This window comes from Cornus florida, unplaced genomic scaffold (genome assembly GCF_030987335.1).
Source record: "Cornus florida cultivar Cherokee Brave unplaced genomic scaffold, ASM3098733v1 CherokeeBrave_3.0.0_Hap2_Chr04, whole genome shotgun sequence".
In the NCBI taxonomy this organism is placed as follows: Eukaryota; Viridiplantae; Streptophyta; class Magnoliopsida; order Cornales; family Cornaceae; genus Cornus; species Cornus florida.
In genome coordinates, this window is record NW_026775574.1 from 84,419,098 (window position 1) to 84,441,436 (window position 22,339).

The 22,339-nt window shown below is 32.8% G+C and overlaps 2 protein-coding genes across 2 annotated transcripts; both read right to left on the reverse strand.

Moving 5' to 3' along the window:
* Positions 1-7,999: 7,999 nt before the first annotated feature.
* Positions 8,000-10,101, reverse strand: LOC132305247 (F-box/FBD/LRR-repeat protein At1g16930-like). Its single transcript, XM_059802920.1, has 4 exons — positions 10,055-10,101; positions 8,949-9,849; positions 8,691-8,837; positions 8,000-8,299 (listed from the first exon to the last, which is right to left on the reverse strand). Exons 1-4 carry the CDS (start codon positions 10,099-10,101, stop codon positions 8,000-8,002), a joined length of 1,395 nt encoding a protein of 464 aa, XP_059658903.1.
* An 8,965-nt stretch (positions 10,102-19,066) lies between these two features.
* Positions 19,067-21,171, reverse strand: LOC132305248 (F-box/FBD/LRR-repeat protein At1g16930-like). The gene is made up of 4 exons (XM_059802921.1): positions 21,125-21,171; positions 20,016-20,916; positions 19,758-19,904; positions 19,067-19,366 (listed from the first exon to the last, which is right to left on the reverse strand). The coding sequence occupies exons 1-4, from the start codon at positions 21,169-21,171 to the stop codon at positions 19,067-19,069; spliced, it is 1,395 nt and encodes a 464-aa protein (XP_059658904.1).
* Between the last annotated feature and the right edge of the window lie 1,168 nt (positions 21,172-22,339).

Sequence of the window (22,339 nt, forward strand, 5' to 3'; positions counted from 1 at the left end):
ATCAAAACTAAACAAACAGAAAAGCAGATTTAAAAAAAATAATAATATATAATATCTGATTCAGCAAGTCAGGCATCAAATATTGATCTCTAAATAATATTTGGCCACTGATAAGCAATTGGCATAATCTGATATAGTGTTTCAGCAAGTGTTCATCCTGGTACATTAACCGAGATTAGCAATTGCCCAGACCTCAATGTTTTTGTAAGGCAGTATCACAAGTTCTCAAGAACCATTTTTGTTGATTATGAAACACAAAACAGAAGTATATAAATGAATGGAAGTCACGTCAATCTATGTTACTGAGATCAAAACTTATTACAAACATAAAAGTACATTCCTTCATTGGATCTTTAACATAGTTGAATTATTTTTAGCATTTAAGTGTTGTAGCTGATAATCTGATATAGTGTTACAGCAAGTCATACATCAAATTTTGATCTCTAAATAATATTTGGCTGCTAATAAGCAATTGGCATATCTATCATTTTGTAATAAATGTGGAGATGGTTGCAGAAGTTTGGGAAAATCAAAATGCATGTCATACTCTCACAAAACAAACTCAAAATCCAATAATATAATGCATGCCATACTCTCACAAAACAGACTCAAAATCCAATAATAGAACGCAGATAACTATTTCCTATTCAATAGTGAATCCACAAAACAAATTTTTAACAATTTATATTAGTACATGCACTGTCCTTGAGCTCACCGCCAATCATTAAACTAGAGTATAATGGATTCCTCATTGCATTTAAATAAGGATGAAAAAAAGAAGGTCCTTTTTATCATGAACAACAGTAACAATGTCCAAGACATGCTACATTCCAGAATCAGATGAAAAGATATAACTACCACAATACTTCGATGATTCAATGATGCAGTTAAAAGGTTTAGAAAGAGTCACTAGTGCACTTAAGTACATTTCAAACTTAATAGTTAAAAATGCTACATGATCAATAACTGGCACACAAAGCAATCAAAGACTTACTGATTCAACTTTCCAGCCACTGCCAAATGAAAATTCTACAGGCTCATACCCCCTGTAGAATCTACAGGCTCAAAAAGGGCTTGATGTCAACAAGTTCATTCTCCACAGCCATTTTATGATCCAATCTCAGGTGGGGAATTTACGGCACCGTCGAATTGGATGCAAAGTGTGTGTGTGTGTGTGTATATATATATATATATATATATATATGTATATACACAATTAGTAGGGATAAGGGTATTTTAGGAATTTTAGTAAGAATAGTAGATGACGTCATCAATTTTCGTCGTTGACTGTCATTGACTCTAACAGAAAGAAGGTTCGTGTAGATTTTTTCTAAAATTAAGGGTGGTTAGAGTAAAACAGGAGAGAAGATCCTTATAATTATGACAAATCATATAAGTAGTTTGTGTAAATTACCCATTTTGATTTAGGTAAACAGTGACATCTTTGTGATTTGTTCCAGACACTCAAATACAAATACAAAAAATTCATCTATTTTTTAATAATTACCTCCTCATAGTTTTAGTAAAGTAAATAAAAGACACTCCTACCTATCCACTTATACGATACCGTAAATTGACATTATTACTTTTTGACAGTCACTTTTTCTAAGCTCACGTGGTAGTGACATAACAAATAATCTATTTCAAGAGAAGCATAACAGTGACGGAGCCAATAATCTATTTCAAGAGAAGCATATTGAGCGTGCTAAATTTTTATTTCTTGTTTCCTAACATGACAAGTAACACCGCAAGAATACAATAATTCAAAAATAAAACTACTATAACAGTGCATTAATCAAGATTAAAATAATATATCATTATTCACAAAAATATTAGAGTAACTAACTTGAAGTAGAGAAAAAATGTTACATACATACACCACACCTAAGTGCAAAAAGAAGAATTTTGAGAAGAAGAAAAAAAAAACATGAAAGAATTTTGAAGAAAAAAATTAGGGTTTGATTAAAGAAGGGAAATGTAACTTTTCTTTTAATGTTCAATCATTTTATTTATCCTATCCCCCAAGAAACATACTAACACATCCAATTTGCCCCCATAGAGATTTCAATCCTCAACCTTCTATCTTAAAAGGTAAGAAAGTACACTAGACTACAACTCTTGATATATTATATCATTTTAAATGCAACTATTAACCAATAAATAAAATGATAAAATAGCAAGACTTTATATTTAGTCTGGGATGTAATTTTCCCTTTTCACCGGAACACATACATGAATCACAAGAGAGGAGATATAAATAAGAAGTTTCAAAATCTATTTCATGTAGGAATGGCGGCTCAGGTTGACTGAACTTGGCAAAGCAACATCGAGATATCTCCAGAAATCGGTGAAAAAGGTATACATAGCAACCTGATAAAAATATTTTGCCACCGACCCTACACAAAAGATAGACGTCACAAAATGGGCTGGTGACGTGGGGGAATGGTGGTAACATTATTTATTATCATATTTATCTAAAATAACTATTCCCCATTTGTTAACTAATGCTATATTTTTATTTAACTTTTAAATTTATCGTTTTGTTTTGTTTTGGTTAGACAAATATTAACAGTAAAAACGTGAAAAATTAAAGTGAAGTGAATAATAGGAATATCAATTTTTTAGATACATTTAATTAGAATGAGTGTATTTTATTTTTTTTGACATTTTTTTAGTTTACTTAAATTGCTTATATATATATATATATTAAATAAGATAATAGATCTAAAAAAATACTCCTTGGGTTATAATTATGCAATTATGTAAATTTATAATTATGTAATTTTTTATCCTTCTAGGTTCTAAATAAAATGGGGATAAGATCCTACAATATAATTTATTTAAATTATTATGTTACTTTAGTTTTAAAAAAAGAGACAAAAAAAAAAAAAAAAATACTGTAACTCATTTCGTCGTACTCATTTCATCTTCCATTTAAATTTGATGACGGTTTGGCATGGCAGCGGAGGGTGCTTGGTGATGGGATTTAAAATTTTAAATTATTAAGTAGAACTAATACTTAACTTATTTATACTAATTTTACTTTTCAACTGAATCTATGTGGCCATCTCATCTTCACGGATAAATTATTAAATGATCTAGATCTATTTGATATTTGGTAGACTAATTCAATGACAATTTTTTGTAATATATTAATACATTCTTTTCTTGTGGTATCATTTTCTCAATATGAGAGTTTGTTTTTAGCTGATTTATCAAATATCAATGGTTCAGAATTATCTAATAATTTATGAAAGTAATTAGCCCAATTCGAAAACCAAGATACTTAATTTTATGAGTCTCTCGATCATATAAGACCACTCCACGTTCTTAATACTATGGATCTAAATGCCATTTACTGCAATCCCTACTACACTACAAATGTATGAACCATTAAGAATATTATAAAACTTGCAAAGGAAACAGAACAACGTGATACTAACCGAAGTCATATGATTTGTTGATGAGATCGTCCCTCTCAATTGTGTGTATGAATTGGCAAGTTGGGAATGAATTTTCAAGACTTGTTGGGACGAGCCCAATCATCTAACATTTGAGCAAGCTTTTACATGTGAAATAAAAATATATATATATATAAGTACTAAATATAATTAATTATTAAAAACAAATATTTATTATGGGCTCCGGGCCTCAAAATTTATTTCTAGACTTTCATTCTCTCACCATATGACTTGGATATTAAGTTAACCAATACTGTAATTTTTTTGCTTGTTTATTTTCATTTAGAAAAGTAAGGTTAAAATAGTCAAGGAATAGGTTTTCCAATGTGACTGGGACGAGTAGCAGAGGATCCGGCCTCTACCTTATAAAGGTTGAACTAGTTTTCAAGTTCACTCCTTCCTTGCTCTCTTGCAACTGGGGGATTGTAGCTTGTGATGTGCCATGTTGTATTTTTAGTGGACTTGCTCTTTTTATTTACGTAGTATTTACTTTTTTTATATTGTATAGTTAGCTTATTATTTACCAAACTTAACTTAAAAAATAGTTGTTTCAGCAAAGACCATGTTTTAGGTACAGCTTCAAAATTTTTGAACACAAGGACAGGACACCATTTTATTTTAATTGGTAAATCTGTAAAGCAAAATTCAAAGCTCTGTTTAGCTTGGGGCAATATAGCAATTGGAGGCTACTCCATTTCACTCAGCTTTGGCACACCACCCCAAACCATCCCTTTTCTGATTTCAATTGGTTTCCATGTACTCAAAGTTACCTCTGCAAAAATTGTTCCTTCTCTTCCCGTCAACTTCGTCGTCGTCGGCTGTTCTCTCTTCTCTTCCCGTCAACCCGCCGGAATTTCCGGGTTCGGCCGTGGCTCTGCCTCGCTGCCGAGTCAACTCGGTCTCAGAAAGTTCTCTTATTGCCTTCTCTCGCACCAATTCGACGACAGCGGTGAAAGCAGCTTGCTCGTGTTGGACGGCGAGTCAGATTCCGGCCACAGGACCGACAATGTCAGCTACACCCCGTTCTTTAAAAATCCAGTGGTCGCCGAGAAACGGGCATTTTCAGTATACTATTACGTCGGACTGAGAAAGATCACCGTCGGCGTAGAGCGAGTTTAAGATTGTGTGTATACAGATGTCTTGTACAGATACATATGAGACTATTAGATACATACAATACTTTATGCACATACGTGTCATGTCTCCCATGCCACATCAGCAAAGGGTGTCCGGAGACAATTTTTCTCCGTTATTCCTAGGTCTTCTAGCTGCAAGTTGGGCTGGCCCAACCTAACCCAATCTCAACCCAACCTCAACCCAAAATCGGGTTGAGTTGGGTCATTCCGAATTGTATCCAATATGGTTTATGGTCATTACCCGAACCGAATTTTTTGGGCGAGTTGGGTTGACGGGTTGAGTTTTTTTAATTTATTATATATATTTGATTATATAATTTTATTATATTATTATTAAAAAAAACAAAATATTTTTAGGGCAAATCATTTCAGCCTCCCCAATCGCCTCCATTTTCTATCCCTGGTCTCAACCCTGAACTTGTCCTCTCTCTCTCTCTCTCTCTCTCTCTGTAATTGCAAACTACAAAATCTGCAAGAATCAAAAGTTCAAAACCCATATATTTCAATTTATCTAAGAATCAAAAGCTCAAAACCTATTACCTGTATTAAAACCCATATCGGCATATCATTGCAGATTGTTCAAAAAATCAAAACTCGTATCTTTTAGTTTCCATCGCCCGCTGTTCCAGTTCGGGTTCGTCGTTCGCAAGCTTCAGCCACTGTCTCTCAACTCTCAAGCTCCCCCCCCCCCTCTCTTTGCAACTGCTAACTTATATGTATAGGTTTTGTTTTAATTTTTGAAAGTGACGGCGGCGGCGGTGGATCAATTTTCTGGCTTGATCCCGTTTGAGATTGAAAACTTGAAACTCTTGTGGATACTAGATCTATAAACTTGGCCGCCGCTGGAGGTGGCAGCAGAGGGGATGGTGGCAGGGAGAAAGAGAAAGAAGAGAGAGGAGAGAGAAAGGAGAAAAAAAATAAAATATTTTTTATTTTGGGTTGGGTTCGGGTTAAGCCCGAGCCCAACCCGAACATGTCTGGGTTTTGACAAAACCCAACTTGAACATGAGCCCAACTCGTGAATTTAAAGCTCAAATTTCAAAATTCTAGGTTGGGTGTGGATTAATCCGCCCAAGTTACAGCCCTATTATTAAGGGTGGCAAATGGGCGGGTTGGGCCAGGTTTGGGTTGGGTTGAAAATGGACGGGTCAAATATGGGTCAAGATCCATATTCAAACATGGGAAAATGTAATTTGCATATTTGAAAAAATATATATATATTGACCCGTCCCGCCCAAAATATTGATATTTTAAAAATAAAATTTTCTTAAAAACTTTGATGTTTACAAACATGGAAAAGGAAAATATAATTTGCATATTTGGGAAAAAAAAAAAAAATTGACCCGTGAAACCCGACCAACCCGCTCAAAATATTGATGTTTTAAAAATAAAATTTTCTTATAAACTTTGATGTTTACAAACATGGAAAAGAAAATGTAATTTGCATATTTAAAAAAAAAAAAAAACAAAAAAATTGACCTGTGAAACCCGACCGACCGGCCCAAAAAATATATATATTTTTTCTTGAATCCCACCCAAAATATTGATATTTTAAAAATAAATTTTTCTTAAAAACTTTGATATTTATAAACATAGAAAAGGAAAATGTAATTTGCAGATTTGAAAATAAATAAATAAATTTTGACACGTGAAACCCGACCGACCCGCCCAAAATTTTGATGTTTAAAAAATAAAAATTTTGATGTTTACAAACTTGGAAAATGAAAATGTAATTTGTATATTTGTAAATATATATATATGAGTCCTGATCTCTTACTTCCCATGTAGTAAGAAAAATAATCCACACTTTCTATATAAACCGTTAGATTAAATCTAAGGGTCATTTTACAAACTTACCTACGGCCTTTCCTTTTAATACAAAACCACTCTCACCATATTTTTAGTTTCTATAATTAATTTTGCCATTACCACTTACTGTAACAATAAAAAATAATTATCAAAATGAAAATAGAAACATTTGAAAAGATATGATGTTCGAGATATGTACACCATGTCAATTATCATTGTCAAAGGTCCCTCTAATTTATTTATTTATTTATTTTTTTCTGAAAATCAGCAAGCAAACCTATCAATTAGAAGTATTAAGGTGAGTGACTACGGTTTTTGTTAAGGGTCTAGAATTGCTTGAGATAGTTTGAATGCAAGAGGTGTATTAGGAAAACAAAGAAAAATAAACGCTTGCTCTGGATTAAAATTATATTTGAATCAATTAAAATTAATGCAACAAGATTTTTACTTTATGTATTGAATTAGTGATTTATAAAACTGGGCAAAGGAGGTTGAAGAATAATAATTAGAATAAGGAGCCACACATAACTTAAAGATTTAAAGGGAAAACAAATTTACTTTTTCAAAACAAAATAAATAAAGAAGAGCCTTAGCCTGCGATTACCGCCTAATTCCTATCAATTCTCTTGTAATTCTTCTTTGTTTGACATAATCGTGAAAAATAGAGGTGAAAGCCGAAAGATATAAACATCTAAATAAAAACAAATTTATTAGTAAAATATACGGGAATTAATTTTTTTTCAAAGGTTTCTATTTTTATTTTGATAATTACCTTTTATTGTTACAGTAGGTGGTAATGGTAAAATTAATTATAGAAACTAAAAATATGGTGAGAGTTGTTTTGTGTTAAAAGAAAAGGCTATAGGTGGGTTTGTGAAATGACCGTTAGATTTAATCTAACAGTCTATATAGAAAGTATGGATTATTTTTCTTACTCCATGGGGAGTAAGAGATTAGGACTATATATATATATATATCTATTCTCGTGAAACCAGTCCAAAATATTTAGCCTGCTCAACCCAACCCGATTTTGGGTTGAGGTTGGGTTGGGACTGAGTTAGGTTGGGCCAACCCAACTTGCAGCTCTAATAGTGATTTAATTTTAAAAAGAGAAATGAATTGAGTGTAATATAGAATAGATATGTGTTGTGTATCTATTATGGGTAATCATATTAGACTCATTTTGACATTCAAATTAAGTGGTTAAAAATTACTTATTTTATTTTAAACCATTTTGAATATGGTTTATCCAAAATTATTAAAAAGCACGAATATGAACGAGTTAATATGATGGTGAAATGGGCTATAAGTGATACTGTATGGTCAAAGGTTTTGTACTCATTAGCATTTATACCGCCTTACATAGAAAGTCAAAATTTTTTAAATTTTTCTACACAACCCATTATTACTATTATATATATCTACATCATCTTGTAACAAATACCTACTATAAGCCTTTTCCCAAACAATAAACTATCCCATATATAATATCAAATCAAGCCTTTTGCCCAACATTCAACTATCCAATACTACATAATATCAAATAAATTTAAAAGAGAAGTAGTAGAAGCAATAGGTTTTACAAACATGCAATTATAGGATAACCAAAGCTACTTTAGCAGGAAGTTTGGTTCGAAACTTCTCGGCACGTTTTCTGGCTTTTTTTCTCCGCTTGGTCTCCATAAACTCCCATGGGGTTCCTATAAGAGATGGATTGCGAGAATCAAAAGTAATCTTCTCAAGCTTGACAGCACCCTTAATTAAATACATGGCAAGCTCAGTATCAATCATCTGCCCAACGAACCCAATAAATTCCACCTCCTTAAGGTACTGATGGGGCCAAAATTTAACCCCTTGCCATTTTCTATGCACATTGGAGCCGATCCATGTAAGCTGTAACAAGGAGGAATGGAGTCATGGGGTGCTTTAGGAATGACATAAGATGGATTCACAATGATGAGAACAAAGCAATCCTAGGATGTGTATCATATTAAACAACCATGTAAAACTCTTAGGCAATAAATGTTAAATCAAAATGGGAAACATAATGATAGGTATTCATTTTAAAAAAACTTGAGCAACCAGGAGAATAGAGCAAGCTAAACACTGTAAGAACATTTTTCCTATTACTAGTAACAGTGTGATTTTGTAATAGACATAAAAAGAAGCAATTACTTGGAATAATTGAAAGCTTTTAAGCCGAAGTCCTATTGAATCAACATTTGAAAATTCAATTATGAAGTAATAAACATCACAAAGCAGGTTGAAAAGTAAGACTTATTACCTCCAACACAAATTTACACAAGAAAGGACACGCCTCTATTAGGGGAGTAAAAATAACAAGGCTTTCATCATAAGAATCATCAATTTTCAACTTCAGTTGCTTGAGCTTATGAAATACAGGAAATTTTGGAAACTCGTCGATAATAAACTGAATAAACCAAATAAAAGAAAAGTAAATCAGCACACATTTATAATTATGTTAAAAAAAGAATAAAGTAAAAATGAAAGGGAAGAGATAAAATTAATTAGTTAAACTTACAAAGTCATGGATGGAGATCAAGTGCATCATCGTAACATCCAATGTAAGGCTCTCTAGCTGAGAGAGATAGCTTGAAAATTCCAAAAAGTTATAAAGTAGTTCTTTGCTATATTCACCCCCGATATACATTTCAACAGGCCACGGGACATTCTTAAATGGCTGGTTTATTTTTGGTCCGAAGTATTTAAATGACATGAGATTCATTGCAAAAATCTCAATATTTTCCACATCGAAGCAGTAAATAATCTCCAATCGCTTCAATTTCAGCGATGTATTAGGAACTTTCAAATTTACCAGAAGGTCAGAGTTTTGCACAGACAATTGTTCCAAAAATGTACAGTTACTTAAGAAGTACTCAAGAACTTGTCCAGTTATATTCACATGTGCCAGCCGGAGATCGGTTAGGGAGTTCCAGCAAGTAAACCCAAGAGACAATGAGTGCAGGTGACTTGTAATATAGCCCGTGTCTGGAAAACTGTAACCCTCCGAGGTTCTCCAAATTTCTGACAATTCTAACTCGAGCCTTTTAACTCTCTTTTCTATTGCAAAGTTAACCCAATTGTCAATATCAAGGCTACAACTTTCATCAAGATCAAAATGAACTCTAAATTCATCCACACTTGGACTGTTGTTCGATTTCAAGACTTGATTAACCCAACTCAAATACAAAAGTCTTTCTACTTTAAGTTCCTTATCTTCCAGTAGAATTCCATCTATAAGATGTGGGGCATCAAAGTGCAAAACAGTAATGTGAGTCCACAAATACCTCCATTTCTTTGAAAGCACACTAGTTCTTGCAGCTTCTTTCATTGTCAAGAGTGACAATATTGAAACAAGGACAACATCAGGAAGTCCATTAATGTGATCCTCCAAACACAACCCTCCTTTATCTACCTTCTCACTATTTCAATTAAATGTAAAAATAAAAAATAAAAAAATAAAATATAAATATTTATTGAGAAAGGATGATAACAGAAACAGCACGGTAATGCTCAATTTTCGTAACAAAAATTCTTCTTCTGAAAATAAAATAAATATAAACATACATATACATATACATATACATAAGAAAAAAAAAAAAAAAAAAAAAAATTGTAAATTTTTACCTTGCGTCTTCAGCAAATATTGGAGTGTGTCTGATGGTTTTCTCCATTGGATTTGATTTTCCAATTGTTTGTCAGAGAGAAAAAGAGAAATTTTGTCCAGAAAACAAACATGCACATTCATAAAGATTGATTGCTGTATTTTCAGAAAGAGAAAAAGAGAGCAATTTTATATACATGTGAGATTAGTACGAACTTGGAAGGTAATAAATAGATTTTTACTTTCCTTTTCTCTGTTTCTGACTAGGATTAGGAAACTTAATCCTCAAGATTAGGCAATGCTTGACTTTACGATCCTAGAGGGAGAGGGAGAGGGAGAGGGAGAGATTCTAACGGTTGAGATGTATCAAAATCTAATGGCTCTGATGAAATCTTATTAACGTGGGTCAACTCTTTCGGTCTTACCAACGAAACGATGTAAGTAGGAATAATGGACTAGTGAATTATCAACTCTTTGGGCCATAATGTGAGCTGGCCCAAACTTGTACTTTTATGGGTTAAACCATGTACAATTACGAGTCTACTCAAGTTTAGCTCGTGTTACTGAATGAACAAGTCCGAATCCAACTTCAATTTATGTGCTACAGTATAATGGCCGACTGTGCAGTTCATATATATATGTGTGTGTGAGAGAGAGAGAGATGCGCGTGCGACATAGCAAGCTAATATCTTATAAAATCAGCAAGAACTCAGACAGGAATGCATCATATTCCACATTGAAATACTCTTTTAACGAACTCTATGCATATGTTGGAACAAATGAAAAGGTGACTCGGGTCCACCTGCTTTCTAGAAAAAGAATATGGGACATAAGGAATAAAATCACAACTTAATATGCTGATATATTTTGGTTTATGCCCCATGCACATTAACTGAGATGAGCATTTGCCTAGACCTCAATGTTTTTTAAGGTATCATAAGTTCTCAGGAATCGTTTTTGTTGATTATAAAACACAGAACAAAGTATATAATTGAATGGAAGTCACATTAATGTATGTTACTGAGATCAAAACTAAACAAACAGAAAAGCAGATTTAAAAAAAATAATAATATATAATATCTGATTCAGCAAGTCAGGCATCAAATATTGATCTCTAAATAATATTTGGCCACTGATAAGCAATTGGCATAATCTGATATAGTGTTTCAGCAAGTGTTCATCCTGGTACATTAACCGAGATTAGCAATTGCCCAGACCTCAATGTTTTTGTAAGGCAGTATCACAAGTTCTCAAGAACCATTTTTGTTGATTATGAAACACAAAACAGAAGTATATAAATGAATGGAAGTCACGTCAATCTATGTTACTGAGATCAAAACTTATTACAAACATAAAAGTACATTCCTTCATTGGATCTTTAACATAGTTGAATTATTTTTAGCATTTAAGTGTTGTAGCTGATAATCTGATATAGTGTTACAGCAAGTCATACATCAAATTTTGATCTCTAAATAATATTTGGCTGCTAATAAGCAATTGGCATATCTATCATTTTGTAATAAATGTGGAGATGGTTGCAGAAGTTTGGGAAAATCAAAATGCATGTCATACTCTCACAAAACAAACTCAAAATCCAATAATATAATGCATGCCATACTCTCACAAAACAGACTCAAAATCCAATAATAGAACGCAGATAACTATTTCCTATTCAATAGTGAATCCACAAAACAAATTTTTAACAATTTATATTAGTACATGCACTGTCCTTGAGCTCACCGCCAATCATTAAACTAGAGTATAATGGATTCCTCATTGCATTTAAATAAGGATGAAAAAAAGAAGGTCCTTTTTATCATGAACAACAGTAACAATGTCCAAGACATGCTACATTCCAGAATCAGATGAAAAGATATAACTACCACAATACTTCGATGATTCAATGATGCAGTTAAAAGGTTTAGAAAGAGTCACTAGTGCACTTAAGTACATTTCAAACTTAATAGTTAAAAATGCTACATGATCAATAACTGGCACACAAAGCAATCAAAGACTTACTGATTCAACTTTCCAGCCACTGCCAAATGAAAATTCTACAGGCTCATACCCCCTGTAGAATCTACAGGCTCAAAAAGGGCTTGATGTCAACAAGTTCATTCTCCACAGCCATTTTATGATCCAATCTCAGGTGGGGAATTTACGGCACCGTCGAATTGGATGCAAAGTGTGTGTGTGTGTGTATATATATATATATATATATATATATATATGTATATACACAATTAGTAGGGATAAGGGTATTTTAGGAATTTTAGTAAGAATAGTAGATGACGTCATCAATTTTCGTCGTTGACTGTCATTGACTCTAACAGAAAGAAGGTTCGTGTAGATTTTTTCTAAAATTAAGGGTGGTTAGAGTAAAACAGGAGAGAAGATCCTTATAATTATGACAAATCATATAAGTAGTTTGTGTAAATTACCCATTTTGATTTAGGTAAACAGTGACATCTTTGTGATTTGTTCCAGACACTCAAATACAAATACAAAAAATTCATCTATTTTTTAATAATTACCTCCTCATAGTTTTAGTAAAGTAAATAAAAGACACTCCTACCTATCCACTTATACGATATCGTAAATTGACATTATTACTTTTTGACAGTCACTTTTTCTAAGCTCACGTGGTAGTGACATAACAAATAATCTATTTCAAGAGAAGCATAACAGTGACGGAGCCAATAATCTATTTCAAGAGAAGCATATTGAGCGTGCTAAATTTTTATTTCTTGTTTCCTAACATGACAAGTAACACCGCAAGAATACAATAATTCAAAAATAAAACTACTATAACAGTGCATTAATCAAGATTAAAATAATATATCATTATTCACAAAAATATTAGAGTAACTAACTTGAAGTAGAGAAAAAATGTTACATACATACACCACACCTAAGTGCAAAAAGAAGAATTTTGAGAAGAAGAAAAAAAAAACATGAAAGAATTTTGAAGAAAAAAATTAGGGTTTGATTAAAGAAGGGAAATGTAACTTTTCTTTTAATGTTCAATCATTTTATTTATCCTATCCCCCAAGAAACATACTAACACATCCAATTTGCCCCCATAGAGATTTCAATCCTCAACCTTCTATCTTAAAAGGTAAGAAAGTACACTAGACTACAACTCTTGATATATTATATCATTTTAAATGCAACTATTAACCAATAAATAAAATGATAAAATAGCAAGACTTTATATTTAGTCTGGGATGTAATTTTCCCTTTTCACCGGAACACATACATGAATCACAAGAGAGGAGATATAAATAAGAAGTTTCAAAATCTATTTCATGTAGGAATGGCGGCTCAGGTTGACTGAACTTGGCAAAGCAACATCGAGATATCTCCAGAAATCGGTGAAAAAGGTATACATAGCAACCTGATAAAAATATTTTGCCACCGACCCTACACAAAAGATAGACGTCACAAAATGGGCTGGTGACGTGGGGGAATGGTGGTAACATTATTTATTATCATATTTATCTAAAATAACTATTCCCCATTTGTTAACTAATGCTATATTTTTATTTAACTTTTAAATTTATCGTTTTGTTTTGTTTTGGTTAGACAAATATTAACAGTAAAAACGTGAAAAATTAAAGTGAAGTGAATAATAGGAATATCAATTTTTTAGATACATTTAATTAGAATGAGTGTATTTTATTTTTTTTGACATTTTTTTAGTTTACTTAAATTGCTTATATATATATATATATATTAAATAAGATAATAGATCTAAAAAAATACTCCTTGGGTTATAATTATGCAATTATGTAAATTTATAATTATGTAATTTTTTATCCTTCTAGGTTCTAAATAAAATGGGGATAAGATCCTACAATATAATTTATTTAAATTATTATGTTACTTTAGTTTTAAAAAAAGAGACAAAAAAAAAAAAAAAATACTGTAACTCATTTCGTCGTACTCATTTCATCTTCCATTTAAATTTGATGACGGTTTGGCATGGCAGCGGAGGGTGCTTGGTGATGGGATTTAAAATTTTAAATTATTAAGTAGAACTAATACTTAACTTATTTATACTAATTTTACTTTTCAACTGAATCTATGTGGCCATCTCATCTTCACGGATAAATTATTAAATGATCTAGATCTATTTGATATTTGGTAGACTAATTCAATGACAATTTTTTGTAATATATTAATACATTCTTTTCTTGTGGTATCATTTTCTCAATATGAGAGTTTGTTTTTAGCTGATTTATCAAATATCAATGGTTCAGAATTATCTAATAATTTATGAAAGTAATTAGCCCAATTCGAAAACCAAGATACTTAATTTTATGAGTCTCTCGATCATATAAGACCACTCCACGTTCTTAATACTATGGATCTAAATGCCATTTACTGCAATCCCTACTACACTACAAATGTATGAACCATTAAGAATATTATAAAACTTGCAAAGGAAACAGAACAACGTGATACTAACCGAAGTCATATGATTTGTTGATGAGATCGTCCCTCTCAATTGTGTGTATGAATTGGCAAGTTGGGAATGAATTTTCAAGACTTGTTGGGACGAGCCCAATCATCTAACATTTGAGCAAGCTTTTACATGTGAAATAAAAATATATATATATATAAGTACTTCATATAATTAATTATTAAAAACAAATATTTATTATGGGCTCCGGGCCTCAAAATTTATTTCTAGACTTTCATTCTCTCACCATATGACTTGGATATTAAGTTAACCAATACTGTAATTTTTTTGCTTGTTTATTTTCATTTAGAAAAGTAAGGTTAAAATAGTCAAGGAATAGGTTTTCCAATGTGACTGGGACGAGTAGCAGAGGATCCGGCCTCTACCTTATAAAGGTTGAACTAGTTTTCAAGTTCACTCCTTCCTTGCTCTCTTGCAACTGGGGGATTGTAGCTTGTGATGTGCCATGTTGTATTTTTAGTGGACTTGCTCTTTTTATTTACGTAGTATTTACTTTTTTTATATTGTATAGTTAGCTTATTATTTACCAAACTTAACTTAAAAAATAGTTGTTTCAGCAAAGACCATGTTTTAGGTACAGCTTCAAAATTTTTGAACACAAGGACAGGACACCATTTTATTTTAATTGGTAAATCTGTAAAGCAAAATTCAAAGCTCTGTTTAGCTTGGGGCAATATAGCAATTGGAGGCTACTCCATTTCACTCAGCTTTGGCACACCACCCCAAACCATCCCTTTTCTGATTTCAATTGGTTTCCATGTACTCAAAGTTACCTCTGCAAAAATTGTTCCTTCTCTTCCCGTCAACTTCGTCGTCGTCGGCTGTTCTCTCTTCTCTTCCCGTCAACCCGCCGGAATTTCCGGGTTCGGCCGTGGCTCTGCCTCGCTGCCGAGTCAACTCGGTCTCAGAAAGTTCTCTTATTGCCTTCTCTCGCACCAATTCGACGACAGCGGTGAAAGCAGCTTGCTCGTGTTGGACGGCGAGTCAGATTCCGGCCACAGGACCGACAATGTCAGCTACACCCCGTTCTTTAAAAATCCAGTGGTCGCCGAGAAACGGGCATTTTCAGTATACTATTACGTCGGACTGAGAAAGATCACCGTCGGCGTAGAGCGAGTTTAAGATTGTGTGTATACAGATGTCTTGTACAGATACATATGAGACTATTAGATACATACAATACTTTATGCACATACGTGTCATGTCTCCCATGCCACATCAGCAAAGGGTGTCCGGAGACAATTTTTCTCCGTTATTCCTAGGTCTTCTAGCTGCAAGTTGGGCTGGCCCAACCTAACCCAATCTCAACCCAACCTCAACCCAAAATCGGGTTGAGTTGGGTCATTCCGAATTGTATCCAATATGGTTTATGGTCATTACCCGAACCGAATTTTTTGGGCGAGTTGGGTTGACGGGTTGAGTTTTTTTAATTTATTATATATATTTGATTATATAATTTTATTATATTATTATTAAAAAAAACAAAATATTTTTAGGGCAAATCATTTCAGCCTCCCCAATCGCCTCCATTTTCTATCCCTGGTCTCAACCCTGAACTTGTCCTCTCTCTCTCTCTCTCTCTCTCTCTCTGTAATTGCAAACTACAAAATCTGCAAGAATCAAAAGTTCAAAACCCATATATTTCAATTTATCTAAGAATCAAAAGCTCAAAACCTATTACCTGTATTAAAACCCATATCGGCATATCATTGCAGATTGTTCAAAAAATCAAAACTCGTATCTTTTAGTTTCCATCGCCCGCTGTTCCAGTTCGGGTTCGTCGTTCGCAAGCTTCAGCCACTGTCTCTCAACTCTCAAGCTCCCCCCCCCCCCCCCCCTCTCTTTGCAACTGCTAACTTATATGTATAGGTTTTGTTTTAATTTTTGAAAGTGACGGCGGCGGCGGTGGATCAATTTTCTGGCTTGATCCCGTTTGAGATTGAAAACTTGAAACTCTTGTGGATACTAGATCTATAAACTTGGCCGCCGCTGGAGGTGGCAGCAGAGGGGATGGTGGCAGGGAGAAAGAGAAAGAAGAGAGAGGAGAGAGAAAGGAGAAAAAAAATAAAATATTTTTTATTTTGGGTTGGGTTCGGGTTAAACCCGAGCCCAACCCGAACATGTCTGGGTTTTGACAAAACCCAACTTGAACATGAGCCCAACTCGTGAATTTAAAGCTCAAATTTCAAAATTCTAGGTTGGGTGTGGATTAATCCGCCCAAGTTACAGCCCTATTATTAAGGGTGGCAAATGGGCGGGTTGGGCCAGGTTTGGGTTGGGTTGAAAATGGACGGGTCAAATATGGGTCAAGATCCATATTCAAACATGGGAAAATGTAATTTGCATATTTGAAAAAATATATATATATTGACCCGTCTCGCCCAAAATATTGATATTTTAAAAATAAAATTTTCTTAAAAACTTTGATGTTTACAAACATGGAAAAGGAAAATATAATTTGCATATTTGGGAAAAAAAAAAAAAATTGACCCGTGAAACCCGACCAACCCGCTCAAAATATTGATGTTTTAAAAATAAAATTTTCTTATAAACTTTGATGTTTACAAACATGGAAAAGAAAATGTAATTTGCATATTTAAAAAAAAAAAAAAACAAAAAAATTGACCTGTGAAACCCGACCGACCGGCCCAAAAAATATATATATTTTTTCTTGAATCCCACCCAAAATATTGATATTTTAAAAATAAATTTTTCTTAAAAACTTTGATATTTATAAACATGGAAAAGGAAAATGTAATTTGCAGATTTGAAAATAAATAAATAAATTTTGACACGTGAAACCCGTCCGACCCGCCCAAAATTTTGATGTTTAAAAAATAAAAATTTTGATGTTTACAAACTTGGAAAATGAAAATGTAATTTGTATATTTGTAAATATATATATATGAGTCCTGATCTCTTACTTCCCATGTAGTAAGAAAAATAATCCACACTTTCTATATAAACCGTTAGATTAAATCTAAGGGTCATTTTACAAACTTACCTACGGCCTTTCCTTTTAATACAAAACCACTCTCACCATATTTTTAGTTTCTATAATTAATTTTGCCATTACCACTTACTGTAACAATAAAAAATAATTATCAAAATGAAAATAGAAACATTTGAAAAGATATGATGTTCGAGATATGTACACCATGTCAATTATCATTGTCAAAGGTCCCTCTAATTTATTTATTTATTTATTTTTTTCTGAAAATCAGCAAGCAAACCTATCAATTAGAAGTATTAAGGTGAGTGACTACGGTTTTTGTTAAGGGTCTAGAATTGCTTGAGATAGTTTGAATGCAAGAGGTGTATTAGGAAAACAAAGAAAAATAAACGCTTGCTCTGGATTAAAATTATATTTGAATCAATTAAAATTAATGCAACAAGATTTTTACTTTATGTATTGAATTAGTGATTTATAAAACTGGGCAAAGGAGGTTGAAGAATAATAATTAGAATAAGGAGCCACACATAACTTAAAGATTTAAAGGGAAAACAAATTTACTTTTTCAAAACAAAATAAATAAAGAAGAGCCTTAGCCTGCGATTACCGCCTAATTCCTATCAATTCTCTTGTAATTCTTCTTTGTTTGACATAATCGTGAAAAATAGAGGTGAAAGCCGAAAGATATAAACATCTAAATAAAAACAAATTTATTAGTAAAATATACGGGAATTAATTTTTTTTCAAAGGTTTCTATTTTTATTTTGATAATTACCTTTTATTGTTACAGTAGGTGGTAATGGTAAAATTAATTATAGAAACTAAAAATATGGTGAGAGTTGTTTTGTGTTAAAAGAAAAGGCTATAGGTGGGTTTGTGAAATGACCGTTAGATTTAATCTAACAGTCTATATAGAAAGTATGAATTATTTTTCTTACTCCATGGGGAGTAAGAGATTAGGACTATATATATATATATATCTATTCTCGTGAAACCAGTCCAAAATATTTAGCCTGCTCAACCCAACCCGATTTTGGGTTGAGGTTGGGTTGGGACTGAGTTAGGTTGGGCCAACCCAACTTGCAGCTCTAATAGTGATTTAATTTTAAAAAGAGAAATGAATTGAGTGTAATATAGAATAGATATGTGTTGTGTATCTATTATGGGTAATCATATTAGACTCATTTTGACATTCAAATTAAGTGGTTAAAAATTACTTATTTTATTTTAAACCATTTTGAATATGGTTTATCCAAAATTATTAAAAAGCACGAATATGAACGAGTTAATATGATGGTGAAATGGGCTATAAGTGATACTGTATGGTCAAAGGTTTTGTACTCATTAGCATTTATACCGCCTTACATAGAAAGTCAAAATTTTTTAAATTTTTCTACACAACCCATTATTACTATTATATATATCTACATCATCTTGTAACAAATACCTACTATAAGCCTTTTCCCAAACAATAAACTATCCCATATATAATATCAAATCAAGCCTTTTGCCCAACATTCAACTATCCAATACTACATAATATCAAATAAATTTAAAAGAGAAGTAGTAGAAGCAATAGGTTTTACAAACATGCAATTATAGGATAACCAAAGCTACTTTAGCAGGAAGTTTGGTTCGAAACTTCTCGGCACGTTTTCTGGCTTTTTTTCTCCGCTTGGTCTCCATAAACTCCCATGGGGTTCCTATAAGAGATGGATTGCGAGAATCAAAAGTAATCTTCTCAAGCTTGACAGCACCCTTAATTAAATACATGGCAAGCTCAGTATCAATCATCTGCCCAACGAACCCAATAAATTCCACCTCCTTAAGGTACTGATGGGGCCAAAATTTAACCCCTTGCCATTTTCTATGCACATTGGAGCCGATCCATGTAAGCTGTAACAAGGAGGAATGGAGTCATGGGGTGCTTTAGGAATGACATAAGATGGATTCACAATGATGAGAACAAAGCAATCCTAGGATGTGTATCATATTAAACAACCATGTAAAACTCTTAGGCAATAAATGTTAAATCAAAATGGGAAACATAATGATAGGTATTCATTTTAAAAAAACTTGAGCAACCAGGAGAATAGAGCAAGCTAAACACTGTAAGAACATTTTTCCTATTACTAGTAACAGTGTGATTTTGTAATAGACATAAAAAGAAGCAATTACTTGGAATAATTGAAAGCTTTTAAGCCGAAGTCCTATTGAATCAACATTTGAAAATTCAATTATGAAGTAATAAACATCACAAAGCAGGTTGAAAAGTAAGACTTATTACCTCCAACACAAATTTACACAAGAAAGGACACGCCTCTATTAGGGGAGTAAAAATAACAAGGCTTTCATCATAAGAATCATCAATTTTCAACTTCAGTTGCTTGAGCTTATGAAATACAGGAAATTTTGGAAACTCGTCGATAATAAACTGAATAAACCAAATAAAAGAAAAGTAAATCAGCACACATTTATAATTATGTTAAAAAAAGAATAAAGTAAAAATGAAAGGGAAGAGATAAAATTAATTAGTTAAACTTACAAAGTCATGGATGGAGATCAAGTGCATCATCGTAACATCCAATGTAAGGCTCTCTAGCTGAGAAAGATAGCTTGAAAATTCCAAAAAGTTATAAAGTAGTTCTTTGCTATATTCACCCCCGATATACATTTCAACAGGCCACGGGACATTCTTAAATGGCTGGTTTATTTTTGGTCCGAAGTATTTAAATGACATGAGATTCATTGCAAAAATCTCAATATTTTCCACATCGAAGCAGTAAATAATCTCCAATCGCTTCAATTTCAGCGATGTATTAGGAACTTTCAAATTTACCAGAAGGTCAGAGTTTTGCACAGACAATTGTTCCAAAAATGTACAGTTACTTAAGAAGTACTCAAGAACTTGTCCAGTTATATTCACATGTGCCAGCCGGAGATCGGTTAGGGAGTTCCAGCAAGTAAACCCAAGAGACAATGAGTGCAGGTGACTTGTAATATAGCCCGTGTCTGGAAAACTGTAACCCTCCGAGGTTCTCCAAATTTCTGACAATTCTAACTCGAGCCTTTTAACTCTCTTTTCTATTGCAAAGTTAACCCAATTGTCAATATCAAGGCTACAACTTTCATCAAGATCAAAATGAACTCTAAATTCATCCACACTTGGACTGTTGTTCGATTTCAAGACTTGATTAACCCAACTCAAATACAAAAGTCTTTCTACTTTAAGTTCCTTATCTTCCAGTAGAATTCCATCTATAAGATGTGGGGCATCAAAGTGCAAAACAGTAATGTGAGTCCACAAATACCTCCATTTCTTTGAAAGCACACTAGTTCTTGCAGCTTCTTTCATTGTCAAGAGTGACAATATTGAAACAAGGACAACATCAGGAAGTCCATTAATGTGATCCTCCAAACACAACCCTCCTTTATCTACCTTCTCACTATTTCAATTAAATGTAAAAATAAAAAATAAAAAAATAAAATATAAATATTTATTGAGAAAGGATGATAACAGAAACAGCACGGTAATGCTCAATTTTCGTAACAAAAATTCTTCTTCTGAAAATAAAATAAATATAAACATACATATACATATACATATACATAAGAAAAAAAAAAAAAAAAAAAAAAAAAATTGTAAATTTTTACCTTGCGTCTTCAGCAAATATTGGAGTGTGTCTGATGGTTTTCTCCATTGGATTTGATTTTCCAATTGTTTGTCAGAGAGAAAAAGAGAAATTTTGTCCAGAAAACAAACATGCACATTCATAAAGATTGATTGCTGTATTTTCAGAAAGAGAAAAAGAGAGCAATTTTATATACATGTGAGATTAGTACGAACTTGGAAGGTAATAAATAGATTTTTACTTTCCTTTTCTCTGTTTCTGACTAGGATTAGGAAACTTAATCCTCAAGATTAGGCAATGCTTGACTTTACGATCCTAGAGGGAGAGGGAGAGGGAGAGGGAGAGATTCTAACGGTTGAGATGTATCAAAATCTAATGGCTCTGATGAAATCTTATTAACGTGGGTCAACTCTTTCGGTCTTACCAACGAAACGATGTAAGTAGGAATAATGGACTAGTGAATTATCAACTCTTTGGGCCATAATGTGAGCTGGCCCAAACTTGTACTTTTATGGGTTAAACCATGTACAATTACGAGTCTACTCAAGTTTAGCTCGTGTTACTGAATGAACAAGTCCGAATCCAACTTCAATTTATGTGCTACAGTATAATGGCCGACTGTGCAGTTCATATATATATGTGTGTGTGAGAGAGAGAGAGATGCGCGTGCGACATAGCAAGCTAATATCTTATAAAATCAGCAAGAACTCAGACAGGAATGCATCATATTCCACATTGAAATACTCTTTTAACGAACTCTATGCATATGTTGGAACAAATGAAAAGGTGACTCGGGTCCACCTGCTTTCTAGAAAAAGAAAATGGGACATAAGGAATAAAATCACAACTTAATATGCTGATATATTTTGGTTTATGCCCCATGCACATTAACTGAGATGAGCATTTGCCTAGACCTCAATGTTTTTTAAGGTATCATAAGTTCTCAGGAATCGTTTTTGTTGATTATAAAACACAGAACAAAGTATATAATTGAATGGAAGTCACATTAATGTATGTTACTGAGATCAAAACTAAACAAACAGAAAAGCAGATTTAAAAAAAATAATAATATATAATATCTGATTCAGCAAGTCAGGCATCAAATATTGATCTCTAAATAATATTTGGCCACTGATAAGCAATTGGCATAATCTGATATAGTGTTTCAGCAAGTGTTCATCCTGGTACATTAACCGAGATTAGCAATTGCCCAGACCTCAATGTTTTTGTAAGGCAG

What these genes read in the sequence shown, in the direction of transcription:
- LOC132305248 (XM_059802921.1), bottom strand. Translation starts at nt 21,171, where the DNA reads ATGGAGAAAACCATCAGACACACTCCAATATTTGCTGAAGACGCAAG. An exon ending in TGATCTCCATCCATGACTTT is followed by an intron (nt 19,905 to 20,015) that starts GTAAGTTTAACT and finishes TGGTTTATTCAG; the next exon opens with TTTATTATCGACGAGTTTCC. An exon ending in TGTGTAAATTTGTGTTGGAG is followed by an intron (nt 19,367 to 19,757) that starts GTAATAAGTCTT and finishes TCCTTGTTACAG; the next exon opens with CTTACATGGATCGGCTCCAA.
- LOC132305247 (XM_059802920.1), bottom strand. Translation starts at nt 10,101, where the DNA reads ATGGAGAAAACCATCAGACACACTCCAATATTTGCTGAAGACGCAAG. An exon ending in ATATTTGCTGAAGACGCAAG is followed by an intron (nt 9,850 to 10,054) that starts GTAAAAATTTAC and finishes TAATTGAAATAG; the next exon opens with TGAGAAGGTAGATAAAGGAG. An exon ending in TGATCTCCATCCATGACTTT is followed by an intron (nt 8,838 to 8,948) that starts GTAAGTTTAACT and finishes TGGTTTATTCAG; the next exon opens with TTTATTATCGACGAGTTTCC.